This window comes from Balearica regulorum, chromosome 3, assembly GCF_011004875.1.
Source record: "Balearica regulorum gibbericeps isolate bBalReg1 chromosome 3, bBalReg1.pri, whole genome shotgun sequence".
Classification (NCBI taxonomy): domain Eukaryota; kingdom Metazoa; phylum Chordata; class Aves; order Gruiformes; family Gruidae; genus Balearica; species Balearica regulorum.
Window position 1 is genome coordinate 71,788,601 of NC_046186.1, and position 23,669 is coordinate 71,812,269.

Sequence of the window (23,669 nt, forward strand, 5' to 3'; positions counted from 1 at the left end):
AGAATCTAACCCAAGCTTTTTAACTGGCCTATGGAAGAGAGTTAGAAGAAGGTGGCAGAATCCATTGCCACTCACTGAAATTGAGCATATCTAGTATTCCTTTGTTTAAAATCCCCATTACCTGCAAGCAGGAGATGAGCTGTGCCAGGAATACCCTTATGCATATTCCACTAAGAGTGCTGAAGGTCCTTCATATAATGCCCTTGGCATCTACCCTTAAATAAAGACAAGCCAAGTCACAAGACACTTTGTAACACAAAAATATTCAAAACCAAAATACACAAACTTGCAACACCATTTTCCAATCCAAAGGGATTAAACAATTATGTACTTAATTAGAAAAATTAGGACATCAGTTTCACCTTGTTTCTACACAGACCAGAACTCATTTCCTGCTGTGGATTCAGATGTAGCTCTAGATGACTACTTATGCAAAGATAGTAGAGACAGTAGGTTAATTTTTAAGTTCCTACATGTTGTTGTTCTTAAATAAAGAAAAAGTAGACACAAAGAACTACTTTTTATAATTTGAAGAGAAGCCAAGATGTACGCACTCAAATAGGGAATATTCATGTGAAATCCTGAATTACTTCAGACAGAGCCAAAGGAGAAATAATAGCTGGTTGAGCTTCCAATCTACCCGGAAGATTCCAAATATACAGAGAAATAAGTGAGGGTAAATTAAAGTTGCAGTTAAAAATTACTCATCCCTTGGTAAACGTGGCTTGGTGGCTTATGTTATATACAAGTTCAACCTGGCAATCTGGCTCAGGTGATGAGTTGTTTTGAACACTGAGCCAAAAGTTTTATATCAAAGCATCTTCACATTGCCCTAGCAGCCAAGGCAGTGGTATCTATCTTGTTTGACTTTTTATTCATAAGAAACTACTCTAGCCTTCATTTAACCCTTTGTTTCATAGCAAGTCAGCTTTGGCCTTTACTCATGCATTGCTCCTAATGAGCTCCTACTCACACAAGTAGTCCACCGCGCACTCAGCGCTCCACTCCCAGCTGCCCTGGCCTATTTGGAGCTACAGGCAAAAACCCCACTGCTGCTTACTCTGTGGGCTGGTACTCTTCCACCTTTTGATGATTACAGCCCTTTGATTACAGCCCTAAAGCTATTTCAGTCATTTGATGCTTTCCCACAATATCTTCCTCCCTCCCCCCCTCAAATCATGCCCCAAGGACAGACAAGTTCCCACAATTCACTGGGAAATAAAAAGCAGCTCAGTTTACTGCAGGAAAAAAATAAAACTATGGAAATAAGACACCAGCAGTCCTAGCAACAGGCATATAGGACTGAAGTACCTAGATACAGTGATCCATGTTGCTTACAAGTGCACTGGGCCTGAGAGCCCAGGTTAGTCCATCTGCCCTGCATCTGGCTGTGTCTTACATGCAAGGCTATCTTGCACGCATTGGAAACATGCCAACTGAACACCAAACTCATCCATACACTACAAGACTACTACCCAGGGCTTGCAGAAGTTTACAATTCACAAGGAAGTGTGTTCTCAGAGAGTGAAGTTTGGGAAACAGGAATTAAAGATAGTGAATGAAGGTAGTCCTGCAATTAAACTAGATGAATGAGTTCAACAACCTTACAGTAGAGTCTTACCATGAAGTATGTATGTGACATTGAGCAAGTCATAATGTGATTGTTTCCACCTCTGACGTGGAGGAAATACTTAGCTAGCCCTTAGTTCTGAAGCTTTGTTCATTAACCTTTGAGCACATGAGACTGACTGTGCTTCAGAATTAAAGCAATGTAAATATTTATTCTTCCTGTTTCCCAGGTAAAATTCTGGGAGTGAGAGCCAAGTTAAAACTAATCTCAGTTTTAAAAAATCTGTCTTCCAGTTGCTCAACTGTCCTCAATTGCACAGCCTCAATGTTACATTAAAAGGCTTCTTCCTTTTTAATTGCATATAGTTTTCTTGAGATGTGTGTTTAATACTGACAGTTAAATGGATCATTAGGATTGGAAACGTTCATCTCTTTGGAGAGGAATAGGATGGAGCAGGGTAAGTTTCTGTTTTCAAAGCTGCCATTACCCCACTGATACTTTTCTTCAAGGCACCAGCAGCAGCCAAGACTAGCTTATATTGCTGAAAAGAAACTATTACCCAATGAGTTTAATCCTTTTTCCCTTACCTACATCAATCTTTGCAGAAATCTTTGCAGGTCAGGTAGTACTCTGAATGTTATGAAGATACAAATGGAAAAAGTCATCAGCTCCTGCACTTCTTTTTGTCATGTGTCACCTGCCACTATGCTTCCATGACAAAGTGATAGGAGGGGGTTGCATCATCAATTTCTGGAGGAATACTGGATGAGAAATACTACTCAGGCTCTTATCTTTCTTCTTAACACCTCCACTCAGGGCTGCAGTCAGGGCCCCCAGCAACACCCCTCTCCAGGTGCTTCCTTCTGCCCCTCCACACAGTAGTCATGGGCTCTGGGCTTCACTTGCCTTCTCTTCACCCTTCCCCTACTCTGCCTTGTACAGCTATTTCATTCTCAGCACCAAGAGCATGTGGTAAGCCAAATCTTTCAACATATCAAATGGTTGTGATACGAGGAAATTAAGATGAGAAACATCATTCCAGAAACTGACATTTAAATGCATTTCATGGCTGAACAAGAGCACTTCAAAAAGAGTCTTTCCACAAAAACTAGATTAATGGTGTGACACATACCACCTCATCAGAGCCCACATGGCCACTCTGGCTATAACAACACAGCTGGGTCTGCACAGACATCTTCAAATGCTCAGTCTCCAACACACATGTTAACATACCTCACACCCCCATGTTACAGCCTGTCCTCCATGCCTGGACCTCTCCCCACAAGGCCAAACTTCCCACATTTGTCCCCAATGGTCTTAAGAATCACCCAGGACTAAAGGCTCTTATAAGAATGTATCCTAAAGTGAGCTCCACTCACAGGTGAGCCAGTCCCAGAAGCCAAACTCACTTGGGTGCCAGGGCCCCAGGGGCACCACCAGCCCTGACTGGCCCTGCCTGGCCCCCCAGGGCTCCCCCATGGCCCAGCAGCCCACGTCAGCCCCCAGGGCCGTCAGCCCCTGCCCCAGCAGGGCACATCTCCAGCTCCCACAGCCCTGCCTGCCACAGGCCCCACCAAGCCAGGCCTGTGGCCCAGCCCATCCCCAGTGAGATGCCCAATGCCCAGGGCTGCCCCAGTGCCCCCGGCTGCCTGCTGGGACAGGCCCTGGCTGCCCAGCCACCTGCCCAGTACAGGGGCAACATGAGCACACTGGACAACTGGCAGCAGGGCCCAGGGCCACACACTGTGCCTGAGCCCCCACAGGCCCCACACAGCACCACAAGGCCACCACATAAAACGGATGGTGCAAAGCAAGATCTCCCACCAAATACCATTTTTGCAGCCAGCAGCAGAGGCATCTCCAGCTGAGCTCAAGCAAGAAACACCTCCTGCCCAGCACTGGGAGCCAGTCAGGCTGCTGGCCTCTCTCAAGGGTGCTCAGGTTTTCCTTCCTTCGCTGCCAGCCAGCCTTATCAGCAGTACCACTGCTCTGCAGCCATGCTTTGACCAGAAGTCAACTTCAGCATCACTGCTGCTCTGCACCGAGCACTACAAGATTTGAGGGGAGGGATTGTAAATTAACAAAGAGATCATACTCCTTTTCTCCCAGCTTCTACTCCATGCCTCATTTCCTGCAGCATCTCAAACACTGTCAGAGTAATGCCAAACGAGCATGTCTTTGCATATATTATCCCCCCTCCTGTAACACACACACAGACACACTCTGCTTGCTATTCTTCCCCTTCTCCTTAGTGTACAGGAAGCAGACTCCTTGGCTACAGCAGCAGCAGAGCTGCAAGCCAACTGCTCTGCGCACAGCTCCTCTGCAAGCCAGTCTTCGCTAACTCATGGATGGCTTCCCTTCTATTTGCCTTGTCTATGTATTTTGTCTTTTGGGGCAAGAAACTCCCAGGCTAGGTTTTAATGCAGCTTTCTTCATGTTGATTTGATAACTGACCACTTGGAAAGCAAAAAAAGAAAGAAATCAGAAACCCAGATGACTGTTAAACAATTGTAGAGGATGGAGTCAACATGAAAAACAAGCTAGTGTGGGAGGACAGAGTCAGACATACTCTAACTTCACTACTCTTACACTTAACACTGCAGCTGTGAAAATCAGATGGGAAGAAATTTGCTTTTTCAAGGCATAGCCAGCCTGTCTGCTGCAGTGTTTCAAAAGCACATCCCTAGTGCTCCTGTTCAGCACTGTGGAAATAATTGCAGGTATAGTTCAGGTTTTGCCTTTTTGTAAAGATTTTTTTAAGAGTCAAAAGGATGAGAAAATAGTGGTAGTCTAGAACAACACAAGATGGCATAATGTGACAGGGTGAGCAGATCACTTTGAGACTAATGTTGAAAGACCATAATTTTCTAACATTAACTGTTTGTACCATAGCTGGAACACTAAAATTAAATAAGTGTTAAGCTGGGCTCAGTGAGTGGAAAAATGCTTCTATTAAAAATTTGCCTCATAACATGCCTCTAAGAGGCACAGAGTACAGAAAATCAGCTCAAAACTGTCTATTATTTCATTTTTACTATAGCCTGTACCTCAGACATTTCGACCTGGTGGTTCCTGTTCCATGAGAAACTCCTTCTGGCCATCAACAATTTGTCTTACTGAACACCTGTCAACCCAGAAAAGTCTGAAGAAAAGCCATTTACAAAGACCATTTCACTCGTGACAGGCTTAGAGTGAGGTGACAACTGCACAAGTGTACCAGAACTGAAGACTCTTGACCAGATCTGATGCACAAGTTACAAAAAGCATTGGACAAATTCTTTAGAAGCATTTGAGTACATCATGTGCCTTCAGAGTTAAATGTACAGACATCCTCACTTAATTGTAGAAACACCAGCAGCTGTTGATAGTGATCATAATATTTCTCCCTCTAATCCCCTTCCAGTGGGCTCTCCAATACTGACATTACTTTAAACATTATTCAAAACAGTTTTCCTGAAATACAGAATTCCCACACCCACTTGTCCCAAAAGCAACCTTTAGAGCAAGAGAAAAACTACTGTAAATCTCAGTCCCTACAACCCTTGACTTCTGAAGTTCTCTCTTCCACTATTGTGAATATTTCCGTGAGTCTTTAACAAAGAAGAGAAAGACAGAAAACAACAAGCTGGATCAGGGACTTTGGGGGCACAGGAAAAAAGCAGGCTCCTAAATACTTACTTACATTTATCAAATTTACAAAATACTGCCCATATTCCTGCGCTAGAAGCAAGCCAGCACAGTTTGGGTAAGGAGACATATACCCCCATACCATCAGAAGGACATGCTAGTGAAAGAAATAACATGAAAAAAGACAAAGCAGGCAGCCTGCCATACACTTTATATGTGCATTCCACCATCTCTACCTCACTTCTGCCTCTCCAGGTCCACTCAACTTCCCATTTTCTCCTTTGGTTCTTCAATCTCTCCCTACCTGGCCCTGATAACCCAACACTTCCCATTAGTTCAGAGGCAGTGGATACCCTTCTACTGCCTATTACAGAGATGGACAGAAGCAAGCTCTAGAGGAGAGAAGAGTATTTGTTCTCCATTAGTCAGAGACACAGTGTTTAGGACAGCACAGAACTTGATCTCTACTTGATGGCAGTGGAGAAATAGGTGGAAGAAGGATACCCCCATCTCCTCAAAGCCCTATCAACAGCTGCAGCCTTCACACTTTCTAGGACAAGGGTTCCCAAAAAGAGTTCCTAACCTCTCCATCCTCTCAAGCACTTAAATTTCAGAGCAGGTCCCAAGGCAGGAGATGTGCCCTTGTGGTACATATCTTAAGAGGGTAAGTTACCCTAGAGCAACAGGCAATAAAAGCATGAATGTAGCCAGCAGGTGGAGGTGTGGGCAAGACAAGGTGGAACAGCAAGTTCTCTGGGATTCCTGCAATTGCTACTAAATTATGGAGAACAAGCATCACAAGAAATACAAAATCAAATGCCATGAGATTCTGAATTTGGAGACCTCTACACCTCATGGTGCCCACAACTTTGATAAGAAAAGTCAATCCTCTGTTATGATGGCTGCACCTCTATCAGCTTTATCACAACACAGAATACAATCAATCGGTGAGAAGATGTGATTACAGGGAAAAGATTTTTGGACACCAAAATACCTGCTTCTCCCCAAAAAACCCCTGCAAATAATAATACAGCACATCAGGCATTCCATCCAGCCACAAGGTTAATTTTAAAAATCCAAATAACACTTCTGCTCATTATGCAGAGAAAGTAAAGAATCCTGTACTCTGCAACTGCAGTGTCACTATTAAGCACAGAGAAAGAACTGACATCCAGTCACCGTAAGGTTTAGACTTCATTTAGCCTTCTTTAGTGCTAACACTGGTATTTTACTGTTTTCATAACTGAACTGTCAAAACAACATCAGCTTATCCAAAAATATCCATAACAAGCTGGTTAAGGAATTGTTGTCTAATTTGTGCATTTCTACAGAAGTCGAAAGGAATCACTAGACTGTGAAATTGCTAAATGAAGAAGAGGCATTGATCACAAACTACACTGAGCAGAAGAAAGAGAAGCATTCAGCACTTCCTAACCATACCCATGACACAGATCCAATCTCAGCAAGACATTTGTTAAAAATCAAGTGCTATCTCCAAAGCAAATGCCTTGTGTTCTCGATATAAAAATAGGACATGCTAAGTCTATGCTTGGTTGTCATTTCTGTTAAACAAAACACTCCAAAGCAGATAGGAAGGACACGTCATGTTTTCTGTCATCATCCACTTTCACACAGGGCAGAAATAGTTTGGTATTAGCAAATACATGTATGCTAGATTACTGTCACATAGTCATCCTTGAGAGGCACAGTAAGTTAAGCCATAAGGAGCTTTCTAAATGGTAGTACTTGGAGGATTGCACCAGTGGAATGACTTTCCACATAGCAGTCATAGCATATCCCTACCTCTGCCTAATGCACAGTAGCAGGTCACTCTCCACCTCCAAATAACAGAAGCCCAGCTGACTGCTTCCTTGCAATTTGTTCATAATTCTGCATCTGGGAAGCATGCAATAGTTTGATAACAGCTAAGCCCGTACTGTGCTGTTGCATCACATGGATGGCAATGGTGAACCAGAGAAGCTGAAGAGAGGACTTCTTGTCTAAGAAAAGTAGTGTTTGTGAGAGCAAGCTGCACTACATAGAAGCAAAGTTTGAGTGTGCTCTGAGCTAGACAACACAGGAGGATCATGCAGGGCATTTCCTAGTTGTAGTTACTGCACCTCATCCCTGCATTTCCATGCTAATATGGCTTTACTTGGAAAGCACACACCACGCTTGGAACTGACTTTCTAGCCTCTGGAAAGATCCATTTCCCTTTCAGAAAGGAATAAAACTCATACATCTTTGGCTTATGACTTAAGTGCCAACCTAGCACTTCAGAGTCTTGAGATTTACCAGTTTTCTCCTTCACTCACACCATGGCACTGCCACACTCTCCTAACGTGATACCAGACAACTAGGACCACTCCATGCCATGTCAGATTTGACACATTGACTACTTTAAGAGTGGAGGTGAGAAAGACCCAAGGAATACATTAAGAAAACATTTCAACCAAACAGGATCAACACCATGTCCTCTGCACTCTGGGAATATAGGCTAAACAGCAGTGCAATTAAGTAGGTTTGCCTCTTGGGGCACTTCAAGGATTAATTACTCCATCAGATCACTTGGAAGAACACATGGAAAGAGCACATGAAATAATGAGGCCTCTAAATGGCTCTTTTCACCTCGGCTTCAGCAGCCCTGTAAAAATAACATTACTCTCCAGTATTGATTTTCTCTATGCTGAGCAGCTGTTGTGTAAATTGACTTCTGCAATAAAAGTCATACTGTATGGGTACATCAAGCATCTGACACACTTATGGTCTTCTCACCACATTTTTATCTTACCAGCCAATTAAAGTGTTATTAGTTGGAATAAGAGACAGTTTTCAAATGCCAATATTTCTTCAGCCAGAAGTATTAGGTCCAGTCAGATTTGACATGGGAGACAGGAAGTCTGACTTCTGGGGCAGGGGAGGAGGAATGTTTTATTCAGTGGTACCAAAACAAGCGCTCTCACATCCCGCAGAATCTAGAAGCAACTTAGTAATCTTGAAGAAATTTAGTTGGTAAGAGATCTGGAGAGCTTTCCATAGTCTGTAGCAAGTCACTGCTTCAAGTGGTGCCTGGGCATAGCAGTACGCTCTACACAGTGACAACTGCTAGACTTCTCCCTCCCACAAAACATGAACTTTGAGCAGCAGGCAGGGGACTGGCAGCCAATGCATTTTGGCCCTGGTCCACTGGTGTCAAAAAACATCAAGCAGGAGTTCTAACACGCTTTAAAGCAGACACTCCTCTTCCCCAGGGGCTAGAGACACCACTTCGCTCCCCAGGCAAGTCCCCAGACAAGTCCCCAGACTGCCAAAGATAGAAGAGTGCCTGAGGGATCTTTAAAATGAGTTTGCTAAACAGCTTCAGATCTAGGAAGTGGGATAATCTGCTGTGGCTATCCCACCCAGGACAACAAACCCTGGGAAGAGGGAGCTAAAGGCTGTATGGGACCTCTGACTCCAGTGCTGCTTCTCATCATCAGTTCCCCAAAATGTATTTTGGCATGCAGTCTTGCCTCCTTCCACTTGCTACATCCACTGCAAACTACTACCCCAGAGTAAGAGCTAGCAATTTTAATATCAGAATATGTAATGACTACATTTAAGTTGAAATCTGATATAAACTTTAAAAAATTAACAAGAAATGTTCAGAGAGCTAGTGAAAGAAAAGACAAACTGGGGAGATTGCTTAGGTGTTTTCTTTTACAGAAATAGTCCTGGAAGTCTGTGCTGCAAGCAACCCAAGACAAGACAGCCTCCAGATTATAGAGTGAAGGGTTGACCTTGCTTCCTCATATAAATGCATTCTTTGGTTATCAGAATTACTTCAAGACACTAAAACAAATCTTGTGTGAGAGTTTGGTCTTGGTAAACAAATAGCAGCTGGATACCTATAAGCAAGTCAATTAAATCTTTAGCTAAACAGGCTAGTAAACTAGTACTACACTGACAGCTGAAGAGCTGAGATGTTTCTGGCTACCAGTGAGCTGGTTGTCAGCAGCCCTCCTCCCCACATTACTTTCTGCACTCAAAGGGTGCACAGTGTTCAGTATTATGAGGAGGAATTCAACCACAATCCAAATTTAGGGAGTTTTGTTAATTTTCTTAGAAAGAAGACTAAGCAGTTTTGCCTCAGTGCACCTAAAATGGACATACACAGTTTGACAGTAAGCCTAAAATAGTATGATTACTACCAGCATAACAAAAACAAAGAGAGACCTAAGAATTTATTCTAGAACATCTGGACTTCTCTTCTGACAAAAAAATGCCATATGTGCTTCAAGTATTATCTTTTCAAATGTAAAGCAACCAATTGGAAAAGTTAGAGCACTCTTTATGATTAAGTAAATGTGTCAACATGTTATATGTCAGTAACCTGAAGTAGAACAAATCATTTGTACCATGCTAGAGTTAATTTAGATATCTACTTCAAAGAAGTTACCATTCAAGTGCTAAAATAAGTTAGGATCTTGAACAGCTAACATCATATTTTTTCCAAGTACTGCTAAATTAATTCTATTAAATATTAGTGGGCACATTTCTCCCAGAGTCTGCAGACATCTAATCAAAAGACAGATTTTGTTATAAGGTAGTAAGTGACCTACAGCAGAATCACCATCTTGATACTTCTGCCCCCTACTGTGGTCATCACTTGGGCCTGATGATTCCCAGAGTAAGGACAGACAGTAAAGTGCATTTACTATATATTTAAACTTCACCCCAGAGTGAAAGTCCAGGCAAGTTCATCCCAAGGAAGCACTGGACTTTTGTCTATGTCTTTCTATATTTTATGAAGGGGGTGGGAGAGAGCTTAGTGTCTAAAAGGTTTAAAAGATATATTTAAATCTATAAAATAATGTGGAAAGAAACATCATATAACTGAGTTACTCCATTAAAAAATTATATCAAATGCAAAGAGCTTATCTGCAAATGAGAAAGCAGACCCTGTGACCTAGGAGATCCTTCCCAATTCTGTGTTCTGGAAAGTAATCCTATTAAGACAGTCTGATAAGAAGATTTTCATTAGGCATTGATTGTGCCATCATTTGCATTTATGAAGTCCAACACACAGGACCAAAGCATGCGATGCCCTTGTTGGCAGTACACTCAGAATGGTGAGCTCTTCTCAGTCACCACTGGAGTGTTCCCTGTAGACCAGCACCACCGCTGAAGCTAGCCATTTACGTACTTACCATTATGCTGCTTTAAATTAATGCTATCTTTTGTACTAGCTTTGCTCCACATGCAGAACAGTATTAGATTTAATTAATTATTAGAATGCTGGTGGCTTAATTAAAGACGCATAGTACATGTTATGATTTTTCTCTAGGTTTATATCCACATAGATCTGTGCTACTGATAAATATCACAAGGATTGAAAAGATACAAGATGCCTTCTGGGGCTGTGATCTGTGTGTTCCCTGAAAATACTTTAAGATACCATGTTGAACTGGTTCCTAGAATAGATATCACACTCCTTGGGGGGGGGAGGTAACAGTTCTGCTATTCAAATGTGATGCTCAGAATTAAATACTTATCACTTCAAAGAAGAAGATTTGATTTGTTTCAGTGTGTACCTCTGCTTAAATAATCCCTCGTTCCAAGATCTTTAACAAGCTAAATTTATTCTACCTTTGAAATAGTCATACTGCTGCTGTATGGACTGCATCCAATTCAGATTTTATCCCCCTCTCCTTCTCCAATGTTAATAACTTCTAGAAATCTTGACTTCTATAATTCCACATGTCACACAGGGAGATAGCCAAAGAAACTGCCAATGTTTTACAACATACAGCCAGAAGTTGCAGTGACACAGATGGATGGCCATGTCTAACCTACTCAATTTGTTCTGTCAAACAGAAGTTTCTGGAGTTAGATGGAGGTGAAGGAAATAAAGAGGGAAGGGAAAACTAAGAACTTAGGTTTCTTATACTGCAGGCAAGACATAAGGCTGCTGGAAGAATGGATTCATATTGCTGCTGCTTTATCACCTGTGGTGACAGAAGAGAAGGTGACCATAATTCAGACTAAACCAGGTTAGAGATGGGATAGCATATTTTTTCACCAGCACCTCCTGTACCCCAAGAACTGCTTCACACAGATTATGTACAATAATATGCACTACAAAATGGTTCAGGGTGGGTTTGGTTGAATCTGGGGCCAGAAACGGTGTCTTAAGTGGCTGGGCATAAGCTAGTCTAAAGGGAGAGCTACAAGAATGCAAACAGGAGTTCAGCCAGTCTTTGTAAGGTGTAGGTCAGAATTAGGTGACAACCCTAAACTATCACACTACTTGTGAAACAAAGTCTTACCTCAAGACTTACCACATCTTTTTATTTAGATATAATACCTATTTAGAAACATTCTCTATGCCTTAAGAAAAGGCAGATGTGCTACGAAATACATATTTTCCTTATTTAAACAGGGTTATTTTTGTTTCAGGCATTTGCTTCTGTAGCACAGTTTAGATCAGCTGATGAAAGCTACGAGAATAATGGCAGAGACCCCACTCGGTCACATACAGAGGTACAAGGGACCAACAGTGCAGTGTCTTCAAAGTGCAACATAACCAGCCCTCAGCTATCTGTGGATAGATCAGTCATGTTGGAGTTTAATTGTGCTACAAGTACAGACACATCCAAGCTAGGCTCAAGTCCAAAGGCAATGTAGAGGAGCGTGTGGTGAACATGAGTGGGAGAAAGGGGTCGATTAATAACCAATTCCCCCTCTCCTCCCTTCAGCTGTATGCTCACTGCACGTTTTGCAGCATAGTTTACAATTATTGGTTTTGAATCTACACTTTTTCTGTTGTATCCATGTTCTCCCACCCCCCTCCCCACCCTTGTTACCCCAGCTAATCAAGCACTGACTCTGTGTAAAGCAATTTGCCGAAAGGCAGAAGAGGCTTTGTAGCCACAACGGTTGGAAGCTACTGTTTCTAAGAAGCGCAATTATAAAAATTTAAGTGATGTAAGCAATCAATTATTTCTTTGCCTTGTTATAAAACAACCACACCTACCGCTTCAAAAGAGACCAGTTGAATCTTGAACTGAGAGGAAAAGGACAAAATATTTGCTATGGAATAGCTGATGGAAAATGAAGATTTACATTGTGAAGCCTCTAGATTAGAAATCAAGAATGTTGCTGCTACTTATGATAAAACAATGAACTATGACCAGTGCAGACATCCAGACCATACAAAGCTCAAGTAGCAGAAAAATAATTCTCCTGAACTCCTTTGAGAGGTAGTTCAAGTTTTACATGTAAATAGGAGGAAAAGTAGCTGAATGGTGGTACATTTCTTACCAGATTAGGGTCTTTAGAACCTAGGGTCAGAATTTAAGCAGCACATTTAGAGACAAAAGGCTCCAGCCTCACCGCCATCAGGTGCTGGCACCTTCATAGGTGCTGGCACTCCTCCTCTGAAAGCAACAGCATGCATTTTACAAGGGTTGTTTTACAGCACCGTCCATTTTACAGGCAATTTTGGGCTTCCTGTTTTCTATTCTTGGGATTCAAACGCCTTTCTATGGTTGCAACACGATGTAAGAAGTCTTTGCTACACAGCAACCCTTCAGCTGGCGCAGGTCTGTTGAGCAGCATCCCTGCCCTCAAGAGAGGGCTCCAAAGTTCATGCTATACAACGTGGAGATCCGACATCAGTAATGGTAGTCCAAAAGAAATAACCAAAATACATCTTTAAACAATTTGATGGACCTCTAAGTACTTCACTCTAAGGCATCTAGACTGTAATACTTTATTTCCTGAAGAAAGAAATCCTTTATTACACCTCCTACTGACTTACATCCTTTTCAGGAGTGACACTCTCCAATTCTCAGACTTCTCTGTCTCCTTCCACTTTTTGTCCATTTAGAAAGGAGTCCACACACAATTACCATTTGTGAGATCTTAGTCCAAGCTAGAGGAAGTCTGTTCAAAGAGTCAGTCAGCAAAAGTTAGTTTCTGTAGCGTTTTACTGAGTGGATTTCCTTACCAAAACCTTTCTGAGAAATGAATAATGAATTTCAAACATTACCTCACCAGAGCCTGAGGAATAAGTAGTACCTGATCATATCATCAGGTCCACATCACTACATGGCAGCCTGACCAGGCTGTTTTGGAAAGGATAGGATGTTTAGGGTGTGGGCGAAGTGTTTGGCCCTGAAGTCCTTCCACCATTTTATTCAGCACTCTTCCAAACCCAGAGCAAAACAGATCACCGGTAACCATGGCAACTGTGTCCGACACACAGGATCTGCAGGGTGCACAGAGGCACTGACCCATGAGAAAGTGGGCTGGAGGGAGTCCACACTGTGCAGAAGGTCAGTGCCCCATATAGATATAGTTCCAAATAGTAGAACCAGCTGCAAGTAAGTCCATCAAATCGCAAGAGATGCCTCTTTGGATGCAAATACACAGAGGAACTGATACCCATACAGCATGTAGCTATTCAGCAGATGCAGCACTGCTCTTGGTAGACCACCCATACCCATCAGTCTGCAACTAGATTCAGTACTAAAAAATATTTTGGAAATATACACAAGGCAGCTAATTTGTTCAGAGCTCAAGGTTAAGTGATTAGAACCCTTCTTGCAGAAATCCATCCTTTTCAGAAAGCCTGACAGAAGACAGACAGCTCACCTTCCCCACAACTGTCACTCCACCACTTTACCAGCACCTTTACCACTGCAGCCAAAATATTTGTGCAGCAGGAAAGGGAGTGCTCGGAAGCTTTTACTTTTGTGATCTCTCTCTCCAGCCTAGATAAGGGCCTTCCTTTTGTCTTCTACTGTCTAGCACCAAGCAGTTCAAATTCAAGTGTGTACAGACCAACAGACTCTGATGCTATATTAGGGACAAGCTGTCACTGTTAGCAAATCCCAGCAGCTTCAGGAAGATGGCCAAAGACAGTGTTCTCCCGCACTGCAATCACAGAGTACCCAGGGGAACCAAGCTCAATCCATGTAAGACCGAGTTAAATTGCTCCCTTCCCTCCCAAACTCTTTTTTTTTTTTTTTTAAAGTAATGGCCACAGATTGGCCTGCCAACATGAAATCCCTTATCCATTTCAGAGCTTCATGCCGCTCTTGTCATTGCAGTACCCATATGTAGGATTCTTTTCCACCTCCTGATATGACAATTCTCAATCTGGCATGGCTTCGTACTCATAAAGGAAATGCTTGAGGGGCTTTTATGGGCAACTCTTCCAGTTATATTTTTCTGGCACACTGAGCTTTTAAACCAAATTCCAGGGTATTTTGCCCTGGAATGGAAAACAGATAAGCTTGGACAGAATTCCCTGTTACTTCCAGACCAACATTGTACCTTCTGCCTAGCACCAATTTCCATAAATGAGTAGACATGCTCTAATAAAATAGTTGATTATCCAACTAAGCTCAGCAATATCTCATGTAAGAAGGCAAGTCTTACATTCAGCATTTAGAGTACAAAATCTAAGGACTCGCTTGATTTGTACATGCGTGTCTCTACATTAAAAATACTCTGCAACAAACCCACAGCACAAGCAAAAAATCTTCCTTCATTCTTTACTAATGCTGAGCAAAATCTGTGTGCCCTCAATACACTCATTCCCCTCAGCACTGTGCACTCTATAGCAAATGCTGTAATTGTGAGTAGATGGGACCCCTGAGCACACTAAGTCACCTGTAAAGTTGAATGGTTTCTGGGGACAAATCCAGTGGCCTTTTTTTTTTAATATAAAGTTGTACAAGTTTGGCAGGTGCATACAACATAGATCATACATCTGGAAAACTAGACTGTCATCACTTTCATGCTGAACTACAAGTTACAAACCATTAGGGAAATGAATAGTGATGATGTAAGTTGTTCTGTGCAGCACTGTTTAGCAATTCTTAACCAATAATGGATTTAGCCCAAAACATGAAGCATCTGTTAAGAAACTATTTTTAGAAACAAGATACCTAGCAAAGGTCAACACTAAAGTCAGTTCAAGTCCTGCAATTAAGGCACAGCATTTTTAATATACTAATCTGTGACCACATCTTTAGTTTCAGCATTCACAGAAACCAAAACAAACAGGTTATAAAACACCTTTTTTTTGTTTTGTTTTAAACAGAGCAGCTCCAGTAGCTAACAGCTTGACACTCACCTGAAGCACTTGACCTGAGTACATTAGCCTGACAGGTTCTGGTGCCAAACAAATCCTCCTTAAGAGTCTCTGGTTCTGCTAAGTTTTTCTACCTTGGAAACCCTTTACCATTCAGACTGGTTTTTATTCCTAAAGTCTGCATCATGTGGAAGTAACCTTTCTAAAGCTGATCTTTGTATCATGGATCCGTGGTCAGCAATAAAAATAGTCTCAAAGAGCCTTTTCTAAACCACTTCCCCTCAACTCCATTATCCTGCTTGGCATCTAATTTTTAAAACCAAAACTGTACTGCTAAAGACAAGATCCACTAGAAAAAGAACACAAACAAACCTGTCTCCTTATTTCCCAACCTTGTCTCCTAACCTTTGTCACCAAGCCAAGACAAGCTTATAGCTGACTTAACTTGCAAGTACTTGAGAGACTACGAATACATGTTTAGCCTTGAATAAAGGGAGTCTTTCTGCAAGTGTCCACTTACTAATGAATCTCAGCATAACAGAAAACATTACTTAAATGGAAAACAGCGGGCAGGCATGTCATTTACACAGTCTCAGAGAAACACCCAGGTCTTCTTGCAGACTTTCAGTGCACTGCATTGCAAGCACCCTCTGCTTCTTTCTGCTTTTCCCAGGAATGGAGGGCATTGCTCCTTAGAAACAGAGCTCCTCATCAGAACAGTGATGAAACACTGACACTGGCTAGATCTTCCAGGATTAACAATTCTATGGCTATTTCTGATATTCTGGAAAATTTCAGGTTGTTTCAGAGCTTAAGCATCATCACATCAGGAAGTTATGGTAGATCTTCCACAGAAGTTAAAGCAAGCAATTCCCAACCCCCCTCAACCTGCCTTCTGACAGGGTCATTAACTGTCTGCATGGGTGATTAAGTTTCAGCCTGAGAGCTACATCTGTAAGCCTAAAAGTAATTCAAGCAGATTCAAGCAAAGCATCTTGCATTATATTGCTATTGTCTTTAATCATTACACTCATCATGCATCTTCAACTTTATTCTGATAGCATATTAATTGCTTGACCTTTTCACTACTGTTATCTGTGCTGACACTGGATAGAGTTCATGCATAACAGCATAGAAGATGGCTTAAACATTTTGCCCTCAATCTTCAAAGCCAAGCCCATTTTCATTTGTGGTATCAAACCATTTTTCCCCACTAAAAGTCACTTTAGAAACCAAATCATCAAAAAAAGTTTTTTATGCAGCCATATATGGTCCTTATCTTAATGGGGAGCCCTCCTTCTAATGCAGGCCTCCTATTTCACTCAGGAGCAGCAACCACAATAAGGAAAAGAAAGATTTTTTTTCTCCAGCAAGCCAGTTATTTGAGTACTGTGAAGAGCAGCAATAATTTCTCTTGACCATGGTTTGGTCCCAAGTATGACATCCTTTCTTACATACAGAACAACTACACCTGTGCCTCAAAAGCACACAGCCCAAACACCATACCAGATGTTTTTGAGTAACGAGTCAAACCAGAGGCAATAGATCCAGTAGGCCAGCTACTAACTACATTATCAGCTTATGCAGACACAAAGTCACCAGCTCATCCAAACAGTTGTAAGTACTTCTGACCTCCAAGAAATCCTTGCAGCCTACAGGGCCTAACAAATCGTGACACAAGTCACACCAAGATGAAGAATAACAACTGCTGATTTTTAACGAGAGTTTCCGTTTATATCTTTCCTTCCCTTAGTTCATGGATGTGAATAGTTAAGGTTTAACTTGTCACATGCACATTTTTTTATGAGGGCAAGTCCTTCTGACAAGTTTGCTGATAAACTGGTTTTGAGAAGAAAGGAAGTTTCTTTAAACATTTGTATTATATACATGCTAGATATTCAGGCCTGGTTATTTAGACCCTCACATCCACTCAAGACATCCATGCCTTGGGGACTGTCAGGCTCTTGCCTTCCTAGCTCCAGAATACCTGGGAGCCTTGGGGTGACATGTTGGCTTCAGACATGCTAGCTACAAAATTCACATTTGGCTTCAACAAATCTCACTTCGGAAGTCTCTAGTAAAAGTGAATTAGACTACTAATGGGAAAAGTATATGTGAACCTCAGTTTAGACTTAACATTTTGATCTTTTATAAGAGTAAATACTCGAGGTGGCAGGGAGGTAGGATCCCTTGGGGACTAGAAGGTCTACACTTGTAATGAAGCTTTGACAAAAGAAAGTGCTGGTACTTCCTTTACTTACAACACTGTCATCTCTATATGGAAGATTACTATTCCTCTGAATAATCTTGAAAAATCTTCCTGTTCACTTGTTCTTTACAGAAGAAAATTCACTCTGGCAACACTCTTGGCCCAGGGTAACAGACAAAAATGGTTTGAGATCTACAAGTTAGATACAACACACCCGACACCCCCCACAGTATTTTCAATCCTCATCCTAATGATCTTCTAACTAACTGCTCATCGAGATCGCCTAGCCTAGTATCTACCCCACTCCCGGAGGCCGGGTAATAAAAAACCCCGGGTCTAGCAGGGACCGTACCCGCACCGGAGTCCTTCCTCCACAACAGCCGCCTCCGCACAGCTCCCTCCTCCTCATCCTCCTTCCTCCCGCCCCCCCGCCCCAACACACGGCTCTTCCCTCCGGCCCGGCAGACGCCCCGCCAGCTCACGTCTAACGGGGACCGGCACCCCCCCAGCTCGGGGAAGGCGCCTCCGCGCCCCGACCCGCCCTGGAAGGCTGCAGGGACAGCGGCTCCCAGCCAAACACCGCCCCGGGGCGCACAGCCGCGGGAGCCCGGCACCGTCCGGCACCCCCGGACTCGCCCCAGCCGCCGGGACACCCCGGGAGGAGAGGGGCCACTCCGTGCGCGGCCGTCTGATAGCCGCCGCCGTCCCGAAAGGGCGGTCCCCTCCCATTCACCTCGGGGAGCGGGGGGGGACGGGGGGACGCGGGACACCTTCTTCCCTTCCCGGCGGGACAGGGGACACCTTCCCCCCACCCCTCCCCGCGGCGGAGCACCGCGGAGTCGCGGGGCGGCGGCAGGGAGGGTGCGGCGGACCGGGAATGTCATTTGGAGGTGGCGGCGACAGCTCTCCCCTGCCCGCAGCTGAAACGCGACTCGGGGCGGGAGGAAGATACCGGGGACGAGGGAGGCAGCGGCGGGGAGACTGTGACGGCCGCGCCGGGGACCCCGCCACCCCGGCCCCAGTCCCGCACCTCGCAGCCGTAGAGCTGCCCCAGCTGCTCCACGATCCACTCCTCCAGCACCAGCCGCTTCCGCAGCTCCTTCCGATCGTATTTCACCGTCACTTTTCCCTGCTGGTGGCGCCGCTGCTGGACCTGCACCACGGCCGCCGCCGCCGACACCGAGTCCTCCCGGGAGGAGCCGCCGGAGGAGCCGCCGCTCCCGCCGCCGCCGCGGGGGCTCTGGAAGAAAACGCGGTTCCCGCCGCCGCCGCCCGCTGCTGCTGCCGCCGCCGCCTCGCTGCCCCCGGTCGCCACCGACATGCTCCGCTCCGCCGCGGCTCCCGCCGAGCCGAAAGGCGCCCGCCGCTACCGCCGGGCCGCCGCAGCCGCCGGTTGCGCGTGTGCCTCGCTCCCCCGCACCTGCCGTTTAAAGCCTCTCATGGCACAGCGGCGCAGCCGGCCCCGCCGCCGGGAGGGCTGGGCCCAAACCGGCGGGGGGCGGGGACAGCTGAGGGGCGGCACGGCACGGCACGGCACGGCACGGCACGCCCGCAGCTGTCGCCCCGGCCCGCTGAGCCTCTCCGCGCTGGTACCGAGTCCCGGCCCGGCAGCGGAGCGGAGCGTGGAGCACCCCGAGGGAGCCGCGGTGCCGGCGGCAGAGCCTCTGGGCCGCCCCGGGGCCAGCACGGCGCGGGCGGCTGCTCCTCGCTGTCATCAGAGCCGGAGCGGTGTGTGCCCGCGGCACGGCGCTCCCCGGAGCCTGCCCAGGGACTTCGGGTGCTGGGTGGTTTGTCGCGCTTTTTTTTTTTAAGGAATGCAGTATTGCCCCGTCGTGCACGCTGCGTTTATAAATATTGTATATCTGCAGCATTAAAACCCCGATACTGTACATCTGCAGCATTAAAACGCCGAATGCGATCGTTTTCTTCTCTCGAGGGAAGGGAAATTAATTATTTCAGGGCAGTGAACCCAAACAGCAAATATTTGGAGCTATCACCAGTTAGTGCAACAATTAGCCATTTGAGATGGCTGACTTTCGAAAAAGTCACCAGTTAGCATCACTGTTTTCAGCAGCTTGGAGTGAAATCACCAATGGTCCATCACACACCCCAAAATACGCCTATGACTGCAACTGAGCAAAGAGGTTTGCCTGTGACAAGGGGCAAAAGCCAACCTCCTGTGCATGCAGGTCTGGGACTGGAAGTGCCCGGTGTCCCAAAGCTCAGGTACGGTGGTGGTGGTGGTGGGGACCGTCCCCTGTACACGCTGACCTGGGGCAGGATGTCTTGAGTCAGCAAGGGGCAGAGGGGAAGGGGGCATGGATTGCCGGCCATAATTACCTGGGTATATCGGCTTCAGTCAAATCCTTGCTGCCGTTTGGTATGCCCAGATGGCAGCGGTGGCATTTCAGCCTCTTCTGCTCTCTGCATTTGACACACCACTGAACAAGAGGCTAGCATGAAGCATTTGAGCCTCATCAAGGTATTTAGGTAAAACTCAGCTTGTGCTGCTCCAGAGAACATAACCCAATATGATCAAGAGATAAAATCTTATTATTGGTCTTAAATGCTATGATAGCTGTTAGATTTTCATCTAAAAAAGTGCCAGTTCTTCAAAGCAAAGCATATAAAGTTAAGCTCCTTATCTGCGCGTAGGGACCACATGATTTTCAGAGATAGCGAGCAACTGCAACTAGGCATCGGTGCTGAGCACATTTGAAGCTGGGGCTGCAGGCAGAGCTGGAGAGAAAGTCACATCCCACAGGTCTAGGAGCCTATCCCATCCACTGGGAAGTCTTTGCTGCCATTACCCAAGCAAATCTCAACTTACAGCTGCAGCTGTGTAGTACTGCCTGCCTGGCTTTTATAAATTTGGGCTTGGGTAAATACAGTAGGAAAATACCATCATCAACAACTTGTTCTTAGAGAAACCAAAAAGACGCAGAGGAGTTTTTGAAAGAGGGGAGCGGCTGTCTTTTAAACTTTTGTGTTTGGAGTGGCCTATAATTTGGGTCTTCAGCTCTACATGTTGTGTTGGAAGTCTGGTGCTGACGTTCTCAACCACAAAACTTGAAAGTTTCCTGCTTAGAGCAGGAACATTTTCATCTTTATAGACCGGTTTTGTTTTCGGTTGCTGGAGAAAAAATTGATTAATGCAAAAGAAGGTAAATATTGCACAAGAGGCCTTTTAAAGCCATATTAAGCATCCTACTTGCTGTTCCATGGGATATAAAGGACAACTGCCCAAACTGTCACCATAATAGGATATTTTCTGGAGCCAAAAGAACGCTGAGGTGTTCCAAACTGGACCTAAGCTGGCTGGAAAATACTGAGATTTTTGTTTCCTGCTGTAGCAAATATCAGGTGTACAGATGGCCAAAATATTCTTATTGCCTCTGAGTGTAAGAATCCAGAAAGTCTCAGCTGAAGGACTTTTTCGATACTGTTATTAATAGGATACTATAATCACTGCAGACATTTAAACGCTGGCACCCGCTATTCAAATAGCACTTCCGCAACACTCTTAAAGTAGAAAATGAGGTAGTGGTGATTAAAAAGCATGTCCTCAGAGGTTATCATTTCAAAGTTACAATTCTAACATAATGCACAGTGGTTGGTAAACGTGGGTGGATGAGAAACTGGTAGAACTGCCAGCATTGTCACAAGGCAGTTTTATGTGCCATTGGTTTTTCATTCAGTTTTTAAAGCACATGCATTCCTCAGGAAGCCAGGGCAAAAAGTGCTGCCAAGAATCTTTCCTGCAATGATTTTGCTTCATTTGAAAGAAAGATCTAGTTGTTTAAAAGTCAAAGTTGAGCAAAAACGTTTAGATCTGCTAACATCCTGGGAATGAGCAATGCAGCCCTGCGTGGGCACAATCTCTACTCCGGAGTGTCAGGAGGTGTATGAGAGCATTTCTTGGAATGAGAAGTTTCCTCGCAAACGCTTCTCCATACCACAACAGAACCATTAATGGTTACACCCATAACAAAGACAAGAGTTAATGTGGCAGAGGGAGGAACAATCCTTCCCAACCCTTCAGCCCCACTTTCAGACCTACCTCGAGGAATGAATTCAGGGCATAAGAGATCAGGCTTCATAGGCGAGGGTCTTCCAGCACCTAAATCAAAATCACAGTGCTGGATTTCATCCAAAGCTAATGATTGATCAATAAAACCAAAGGGGAGGTAAAATACACCACCACTGAAATATTGTGCTCTCTCAGTGTGATCATTCTGTCTCACAAGAACATTGTATCAGGTGACATGGTAAGTAAAGAACGAAAACATGAATTAGTAAACATCTACGGCAGAGGAACACTTGCATCCCCTGCACTTCCCTATGTTTCTTTCCCAGACAATAGATGTGGGAACATCCTGTGAATGTAAGAAACATGAAGCTGTATCCACTTCCCATGCACATGTTGCATGGTCCTAACCTGTTTTCCAGTCAAAGAAAATATTAACGCATATCTGGACTCATTTTTCAGGAGGCTTATGCAGTGACCCTTGAGGGTTCAAGGCCCTGAGCATTAATTGCCTGTTCACCTTTAGTAACCCTGTTTGACAGCAGGTATATTCTCCTCCTAAACAATTGACACTCCCATCAGTGCCAGCCACAAATGTCAGTGTTGACTCATTTCTGTGGCTAAAAGGTTCTTCTCCAGGCAAGCTTGCTATTTAGGAAACAAAGTTTAGGCATGTTATCTTCAGTGACAGTCTAAATCCTCATTTTCCTACACTGTCAAATATTACACTGGCCAAACCCAGTGTATGCCGCTCTTATGCCGCTCTCCACAAGTTGTCCTTCCCCAGAGGCTGCTCAAAGGAAGGACCCTTGCAGCTTGTCTCCTCTCCATGGCTTTCCACTGTTTCATAGCAGCTTCTCTTAGATGTTTCCATGCTCTTTTCTGAACAATTTTGGAAATAAGAAATGCTGGACTCTGAAATAAACCAGAAAGAACTGAATGAAATTTCATTCAGTTCAGTACCTGTTATTTTCCTGAGGCACTTGCTCTTTCAGGGATTCACGTGTATGCAATTTTGATGGTTTCTGCTTCATGTGATGATGTGCTCAGGAAGAAATGAGAATCAAGTGGAAGACTCATAGGCTGGCCATTAGTTGCACATTTTCAGCTACCCAGAATTGTTTAAAACTGCAAAGTACACACCAGTTGGTGATTTTATTTCCTTACTAAAATGCACTTTAGCCTTTACGTGTTCTCAGAATCATAGGAGCTGTTTCATGCTTGTATTCCTTGGCTTGCTAACAAAATACTCGAGTTAGGAGTTGCCAGGGAATCTCCTACGTGTGTAATGATAGACTCCATTACTTTTGCAATGCTAGACAGTCTTTGTCTACTGGCTGCCCTGCCTTTTAAGAGCTCTGCGTGGCATCTTCTCGGTGAGCTGTGAGACGTCGCTGCAGGCACACTAGCAAATTTCACTGTCTCAGGGCTTCTCTTTCGCACAATTGTTGGAAACTTCCATCAACTAGATAATCTGTCTTGTGCCTGGTGACTGCATCTGAGGAGTGTGATGACACTGTCCTCAGTTATTTAATGTTCTTTTTGTGTGAGAAAAGTATTTCATCAATGAGGAACCTTGACACCCCGCTCAGCTCGGAGGAGCTTTCACCCCTGTGGTGTGGGTACTGGGGTCACGCTTGTGCATTGCCTTGTCTGAATCAGTGTTGCCATCCTCCCCATCAATAAGCAAAAGCAGTTCAGGGGGATACTGCCATAGTTCATAACCCACAGCAGAATGAAGCTTTGCTTTCATCACAGCAGTAGCCCGTGTGTGTGTCAGACAGTGTAGAAGTGCCATTTTTTTGCCTCCTATTTGAATTTAGCTTGGGGCTATGAGCTGTTAATGGGTTCTGTGTCTCTAAGTGATCTTCTACTTTGCATGTCCTAATTAATGCCCCTCCCTCTGACTGGTAACTTCCTTGTCTCCCCAGACCTATTATGATTTTGTTTTCATTTTCAATCGCTTTTCATCTGTTTGTGATATTGATGTTCCCTATTCCAAAGATGCTGTGTTTGTGTCAACCTATCATTCCCAGCACTGCCAACTGTTTGTTCTTGCAGCCATCCTTTTGATGCTCCAAACCCCCACTTTTTTTAGTTTGTTTTGCCTTTACTAAAAAGCTTCTCAGAGTCTGGTTCTTACAAATGT

At 44.3% G+C, this 23,669-nt stretch overlaps 1 protein-coding gene across 1 annotated transcript in view; it reads right to left on the bottom strand.

Moving 5' to 3' along the window:
* The window catches only part of PPP1R14C (protein phosphatase 1 regulatory inhibitor subunit 14C), a 57,334-nt gene extending 38,348 nt beyond the window's left edge, over nucleotides 1-18,986 (bottom strand). The window contains exon 1 of the mRNA XM_075748419.1: nucleotides 18,524-18,986. Within this exon, the coding sequence (XP_075604534.1) occupies nucleotides 18,524-18,814 (291 nt within the window). The 5' untranslated portion in view covers nucleotides 18,815-18,986. The remainder of the gene's footprint in view (nucleotides 1-18,523) is intronic.
* Nucleotides 18,987-23,669: the final 4,683 nt, after the last annotated feature.